Consider the following 7,478-nt stretch of genomic DNA (forward strand, 5'->3'; position numbering starts at 1 on the left):
CACCGACGGAACAGCTGCGGTGCCTGGCCGCTTCAGTCCGGCCAAGCGTTTCTAGCCAAACGGTGCGTCCGGTTATTTTTTTGCTGTCGTCAGCCAGTCACTCAGTCAGCGAATCAGCGCAGTACACCTGGTAGTGACCGGCGCCAGTTCGCAGAACAGGCCAATCGGATCGGACTTGGGAAACCGGACGCGGGTCGCGACCGTGCCTTCAACCCATTCTTACGCGCGATACAGGTTGGCGCTCCCTCGTCTCTGCTTCGTTCACTTCCTCACCGATTGTTCGATTGTTTCTCTGTGTGGTGTGTGGCCGGTGGCCCGAAAAAGAAAGTGTGCGGCCGTTCCAATCCAGCCAACCGACCACCGACTTAAGCCGGTTAGCATATCCAGCAGCCGCCGTGACGGTCGCCGGTGAACGTGGAAGACATCGGCAGACCGCAACGTTCCGGTTGCTTGCCGGTTGATTCTGCGCTGATGTCCCGGTCCGCGTGATGCCAAATTTCCTTTCACGGCTAACATCGCGGCTGGATGGAGTGTGATAGTTTTGTGGCGTGAAGCTCATGTGCTAATGCGTGCCGCTGCTGCCACCCCAAAAGATGCGGCCCCCAAAAAGGGGGTGAGGCGGCGACAACGATTCTGGTATTGGTGGTCAATTTATGCGAATCTGAAACGCGCGCGCGTGTGTGCGAGGGGTTTGCTTAGCGAGCTTAGCACTCTAGTCGAGTGTGCTCTTTAATCGATCAACCGTAACCGATCAACCGTGGTTTGATCACTGTCGATGTGGTTCGGAGCTTTACTCTGCTGTCACTGTTCAACGTAGCGAGTGCGATGGAATTTTAACGCTCCCGGCATCCGATGCGCTAAGCTAGTTCCCCGTCGTGGCCACTGAGGTGGGCTCGCGAGCTCGCGCGATTCTCGAGAATCCCCGAGAGCGAGAGAACGTTACACCACCAACGATAACCGCAAGCAATTCAATGTCAACTTTTACATCTTGCTCGCCAAAAAACCGTAGCAGAGAGCAACGAAACTCGAACCCCGATCTCGACGCCGGGGCCTATGTTTAAACCATGTGCGCGCTGATACAATCAAACGCTCCTGCTTCGAATCCCCACCGTGCCAATATAATATACCCTTCATCGTTATCTCTCTATTTCTTTCTCTCGTTTCGGTTCGTTTTTTCGGTGGTGGGTCACCGCGCACTGGAAAACCCCTTCGTCCCCGCGAAGTCGGCAACCGGCCACGGGGACAACATCACACGGCCAGCACCTGTTTTGTGGCTTTGTGTCGTCCGTCCGCCCTGTAAAAGTTGTGCGGTGGCAGTGCGGTGGTTGAATCGCGGGCTGGGTGTTCGTTTCGAATCAAACAAATGCTCATAAACTGCTACTTAACCACCACCGGCAGCGGCTCAGATCGGAGCACTAGTTCGTTGCCTAGTATTTGCCAATTGTTTTCCGATGGTCCTCTACCACATTGCTAACGCGTGGCTACTCACTTTGTTCGTTCTATTTTAGGTTGCGTTTTGCGTTCAGTATTTACCAATACTTGATTTTTTTCTTTTTGTTTGCTTCTTACAGTGAGCTTGCGGTATCGAAGGAGAACACGACACCTGAGGAAACGAATCCCAAACACGTGCCGCCAATGTTCAGCGGTGCACCGAGAGGTTACTCAATTCGCTGTGCACATGTTACCGTAACCGCGCACGTCGGGACTAATTAGGCGAGGTGTTGTTAAATCTTGCTGAGCCGAATACGAATTTGCAGCGATCAACCCTCACTAGTGCCTACCGAACGACGATACCAACGACAGTTCAACCAAGGGTACTGCCTCGCCTCGCTCAGCAATCAAACGAAACCAAAACGTCAAACAAACGGCTCCCCCAACCTGAGACAGAAAAGAGTACCGATCGCTCGCTGCGCCGGGTTGTGGGTGTACACAAAGGGGTGAGTAATGAAGACGACCATTCACTGCTGCCGTGTCCTTGTTTTTATTTGTAGAACGCCTCTAGTCGTTTGAACGGGCATCGGCAGCATTGGCTGCTAGTGTTGGTATGCTGTTGGCTACGGAACTGATGTCTCTATCGCTCTGTTTTTCTTACACATCACTACGATAAGAAGCAACACACACAGGGGCTGCTGCGCCGCACCTGAGCGTGTGCGCGGGAACCGTCCGCCACTATCGAGCGCCGGAATATTGAATTAATTGTCCGTCACGTTCGGTACTCCGCATCTTTGTTTGGCGCATGTGGCGGCATGTGGTGGCAAATGGTTTCATTGCAACCGTTCGCAGCAAGCGCCAATCTGAGCGAGTGCTTATCTAGCGATATCTAGCCCCCTGGGCGGGCGAAGCCGGTGAAGCGCAGCAAACAATAATAATGGGCCACGTTAACGATGGCCATCGTGTGTCAATTGATTTCTATCTCAAGTAAAAGTAACTACAAACATCGTCGGCTCTGACCGGCCATCACAGTCCAGTAATGGTTGGTCACATTGCTATCGTATGCGCCACCCATCCCCTAGAGATATATGGTGGCGTGTGTGTTGTGAAGTGGTTTGTCTGCCCGCTGCTCCTATCGTTTTCATATTTCCTATCGCTCCAGCCGCAGCATAAAGTAGAAAGACGGGGTTTCACGTCGCCATTTCGATTGCTGCAACCGAAGCCGATAGCAGAACAAGATTCCCCTGCGTATGTAGAAGTGCTTAGCGCATAATTGTGGAGAGCAGCAGGAATTGCATACACCCGGAGAAGTCAATTTGGGTATAGAAACGTGTGTTGCTTCCAGCTACAATCGAACTGTGTTGCAATTTTAGCCTTCCGGTCGGGCACGTGTTTCGTTTTGCGGTTAATCGTGTGAGAGGAAAGGGTTTTGGGCGATACGAAGCCTAAAAAGAAGGTTATTACTATTCCTTCATTTGCAGTCATTTTGTGAGGGTACGACAAAGGAAATCATGGTGATCTCGCTGAATACAAGATCGTTTTACTTAAAGACGGTGGCGAGGGCAGACAGTATTGCCTTTTTAAAAGACGACCCGGTCTGACGATTGTGACCCGGCGGTTCCGAATTGTTTGAATAACAATTAACCACATCGAACACGGTACTATGTGTGTGTTGTATATGCCCTGTGTCGTTTTCATATAGAGGTTTTCATATTGACAGCGATCTCTACTGCACTTTGTGTTCATGATGGCGAAGGCTGATATTTATGTCGTTAACTTTTATTTTATAAACTTATAATCCTGTCTCGTCCATAGACCCACCGTCGGCGTTGCGCCGATTAATCGGTTCTTAGCCCAACGAAATCGGAAAGACGTCAGTTCGAAACCTTAAGGTGGAGCTTGCTGATACGACTCTGGCGGCTAATCCCCATGAGATCAGAATAGCTTTATTAGAAAAGAAGGAGTACCATTCAATTGCTATCTGGCCGAATATTTCCCTGTATCATGGCGATGAAAACTCCTGCTCATTACACTCTAGCGACAGTGAAACATGAGGGTACAATCCTTCATTTCGACATAAGTATCTTGCACCATCGTGTTCAATCTCGTTTCTTTCCGCTGATGCTTCTGTTGTAATTAGCGATACAGTGGAGGTCTGCTCGCAATTTGTAGGATCCACAAAAGCGCCTCAAATCAATGACCATCGATTGCCGGAGGCTGCTGGTATTTTCTTGCGCCAAAGGCTGTCAATTACTAGCCACACATCGCAACAACGGCTCAACATCGAACCGAAATTCTGGGGATGTTGTCGCTGTTTTGCATGATGTGTATAGTAATGTGCTCTGGACTAGGTTCGATCACGGGATCCGAATCCGTTAATTGATTTGACGAGCGACAGCGATGCTGTTGTGCTGTTGCGATCTGGTTGCTTGATCAATTATTATCACTTTGGCTGAACACGTTAAAGGCCATCGGTCGTCATTTGTCGTTTGTCAGCTGTAGCTGTAACACCGTGGCAGTGGTTCCTGTTGAGACTGGCATTCTAATACCCCGGTTGGTTTAGCAGTTAACATTCTTCGGTGTTACTTCGTGCGTCACACTGGTTGGATTGGAAACTGTTTGGACAGTGACATTTAAATACATTAATTAGAACGTTGGCGGGAGACAAATAGAGACCTGGAGATAGAAAATCTGCAGCGACAACAATTGGCCATTGAAGCCCAGTTCCGTCGAATCGTGAAGGCTCTACTCTTTCACAGTGTCATCCGGTTTGTGTAAGATTCGGTTTCGGTTGTGCTTGAATGATGCTGTTGTGGAATTTAGACATTTTCAAACGTATGGAGCAGATTTTGAATGTTTGTTGTTTAAATGTTTCGTTTTCATTGTAGATGCAGTATAGTGTAAACTAGACAACCGGTGAGCTGAAATAATGCAAAGCGGTGGTATGGAGAAACTGAGGGCGGCAAAGAAGGTGGCCCCTGATGGAGGTTGGGGCTGGATGGCCACTTTCGGTGTTAGTATGCTGAATGTAAGTATTCACAACCCCAGTTCAAGCAGCATTACTGTCGTCCCACGTGCCCACGATTCGGTAGGCCTATCGCTTGCTAACGATCGACAATGGTATGAATGTGATCTTTTCAGAGCTGGCAACGCGGCATGTAGATAGAATAGTATTGATAGTTGCATACGTTGAGGTGCCCTTGGGGAGTGGAAATATTTTTATTGGTTACATTTTGTTTTTTTACAACACCTGGCGGATAAGAGGGGAAAGATATTCCTCACATTTCAATTTCTTATTTTTAATTTGTGTTACTTATGAATGCATAAACTTTAATGTGTGATTTCTTCTTATTTTCATTTTTGCCCTATGCTTGGTGACGACCGTAGTTAGCCACGCGTTCGATCGAACAATCGTTCGGGTTACTGTTTGGCGATTTACTGAACGACCTGCAGGTTGGAACGACCGGAGCTTCCATCATCATCAGTACCCTCGATGTAATGATGAACTTTTCCGGTCTGTTCGTGGGGCCGCTGCTGAAGGAGTTCTCCTACCGGAAGGTCGCACTCGCCGGCTCGCTTCTCTGTTGCCTCGGCCTGGCGCTCACGTCGCCCGCCACCAGTATGGCACACATCTTAGCCACGTACAGCGTGATCAATGGTAAGAGTACGGGTCCGTATGAGGCAAGTTCTGTTTTGAGTTCGCTTTTCTCGCCATCTTACTCTCGCAGGCATTGGGGTGGGGCTGGCAACATCGGCCGCATTCGTTGCCCTCAATCACTACTTCGCGAAGAAGCGCGGCCAAGCGGTCGGACTGTCGATGGCGGGCACGGCGCTCGGAATGCTTATCTTGCCGCAGCTGGTGCGCATCCTGCTCGAGCTGTACGGCTTTCGTGGCGCGGTGCTCATACTGAGCGGGTTAGCATTGAATGCGGTACTCGGTGCGATGTTGCTACAGCCGGCTAAGTGGCACATGAAGGAGGAAGAGGTGGACATCGAGATGGTGGAGAAGGCCCCGACGATGGGCATCATCTTGGAGCAGGAGGACGGTGACAATGATTCGCTGCCGGAGATCAAATCGATGCTGTTTCCACGCAGCGTCAGAAGCGAACCGAGGCAGCCTCCAGTCGGTGGCGGTACGGGTACGGGTGCAGGCATCCCGGAACGAATGTCGACCGTCAGAGTCGCGGGTGCGGCCGAAGGTGCTGATGGTACGGCGACGGTAGCGGTGCCTCTACTCGGAGGACCCATGCTACCGAGACGGCCTACCTTCCCTCGTGTAAACTCGTCGCTCAGTCCCAACTTTCCGCGCATCGCTTCGACCGCCAGCATGAGCTTGGCGCTGCGCAGGCGCCGTGAGTCCGTTGTTTCCCAGCTTTCGATCCTCGATTTCACCGGTAGCGGCAGCTGTTTGCACATTCACGTGGACGTACGTATTTTCGATGCTGGCAATGCTAGGCGCGGCTGGGGGTCTACAAGTGTTCCCTCCCTTTTCCGTTCCTCAGACAGGTGACGCAGACGCAGAGGACGTCGATTATCAGATAATACGGCGCGTTAATACCGAAGCCGGTATGAACACGTCGTTCTTCCGGTCACCGTCGCGCGTCTCGAAGCGAATGGAAACGGTCAAGTCGGAGCTGGGGCTGGAGATGGTAAAACCGGAAAAGGTTTCGTTCCTGCAGCGCTTCACCACCCAGATGGACCCAGGGCTGTTGCAAGACGGCACCTACTTGAACATTCTGTTCGGCCTGTCGATCTTTTACGTGGCGGAGATGAACTTCAAGCTCGTGACCCCGTTCTTCATGGCGAGCCTCGGCTTCACCAAAAGCGAGGTCGCTACGGTGCTGTCGGTGTCGGCACTGACCGACATCGTGGCCCGCATCATCGTGCCACCGATCGGTGACCGGCTGAAGATTCGCAAACGCCACATGTTCATGGTGGCGAACGTGTTCGTTGCCATCTTGCGATCCAGTAAGTAGCCTGGCTTGCTCACGTCTGCAGACCGCAACATATTTAATCCTCCACTCCGCTGTCTTTCAGTCGTGGCCCACCAGCAAACGTACGCCCAGGTGATGGTGTGGCTGTCGGTGACCGGCTTCTTCCGTGGGCTGGCGCTCGCCAACTTCACGCTGTGCGTTTCGGAGTACTCGTCGCTCGAGAAGCTGCCGGCCGCGTTCGGGTGGCACATGGTCGGTAAGGCGCTGTTCGTGATCGTTTTCGGTCCGCTGATTGGTGCGATCCGCGATTGGACCGACAGCTACCCTGCATGCATCCACTCGCAGTCGTTTTGCATTTTCCTATGCATCGCTGCCTGGTCCGTCGAGCTGTTGATCAAACGCTTTCGCACGAAGAAGATCGGTGAAGCAATTCCGACCGGCATCTAGCGGCGGCGGGCTCTCAGCTCTAGAGTCAAGGGTTGTTCCGGTTGGCGGCGCATTAGTTTAACCATGTATCTAAGAATTCCGAAGGCTGCGATATAGCTTAGTATTTCCTGTTTTTGATAGTTGTGATAGTACCCTACAGCAGACAAAAGGTTAACGATAATCAGTTCCGAAAATTTGAACCTATGCCAAGAAGAAGAATGCACAGTATTACGTGTGTATGGTAGTTGTGTTAGTGTTAATATTAGATCGATCCTTTAGGGGCGAACAGAAAACGTGCGCTGAGTTGTTGTTCTTAAACAAACACGCCGAGGTATCACCCGGTCTTTAGGTAGCCAAGATTCGGTAGTTTTAGCAGCTAACTGGCTGTAGTTTTGATCGACAACCAGATGGCGCTAGTGCGCCGCGCCGCGCCGCGCCGCTTGAGGCTGATTGTCTTGGGTATGCGAAGTGTATGAGGTTTCTAGCTTCTGTGTTTCACGGACAGGTGTCGTTGACGCAGCGGACGTCGTCTGTGAGCGTTAGCCAGTTAGAAACGTGTTACGGAAATTTCAACGTTTACCAATAGTAGGTAATAGAAATACGGCCCAGCCCGTTCTGCTGGAACGAAAAATAGGCCAATTGATATTATCTTACCAATAGCTTTTACCAATAGGCGTCCGGTAGTAA

The 7,478-nt window shown here is 51.0% G+C and overlaps 1 protein-coding gene across 1 annotated transcript; it reads left to right on the top strand.

Annotated features, from left to right (window-relative positions):
* The first annotated feature begins 1,789 nt into the window (after positions 1-1,789).
* LOC128268450 (uncharacterized) lies at positions 1,790-7,187 on the top strand. Its single transcript, XM_053005551.1, has 6 exons — positions 1,790-1,937; positions 4,320-4,459; positions 4,819-5,089; positions 5,160-5,857; positions 5,934-6,399; positions 6,469-7,187. The coding sequence occupies exons 2-6, from the start codon at positions 4,361-4,363 to the stop codon at positions 6,810-6,812; spliced, it is 1,878 nt and encodes a 625-aa protein (XP_052861511.1). The 5' UTR covers positions 1,790-1,937; positions 4,320-4,360; the 3' UTR covers positions 6,813-7,187.
* Positions 7,188-7,478: the final 291 nt, after the last annotated feature.

Source organism: Anopheles cruzii, chromosome X (genome assembly GCF_943734635.1).
Source record: "Anopheles cruzii chromosome X, idAnoCruzAS_RS32_06, whole genome shotgun sequence".
NCBI lineage: Eukaryota > Metazoa > Arthropoda > Insecta > Diptera > Culicidae > Anopheles > Anopheles cruzii.

What these genes read in the sequence shown, in the direction of transcription:
- LOC128268450 (XM_053005551.1), top strand. Translation starts at nt 4,361, where the DNA reads ATGCAAAGCGGTGGTATGGAGAAACTGAGGGCGGCAAAGAAGGTGGCC. An exon ending in TCGGTGTTAGTATGCTGAAT is followed by an intron (nt 4,460 to 4,818) that starts GTAAGTATTCAC and finishes TGACGACCGTAG; the next exon opens with TTAGCCACGCGTTCGATCGA. An exon ending in GTTTGCACATTCACGTGGAC is followed by an intron (nt 5,858 to 5,933) that starts GTACGTATTTTC and finishes TCCGTTCCTCAG; the next exon opens with ACAGGTGACGCAGACGCAGA.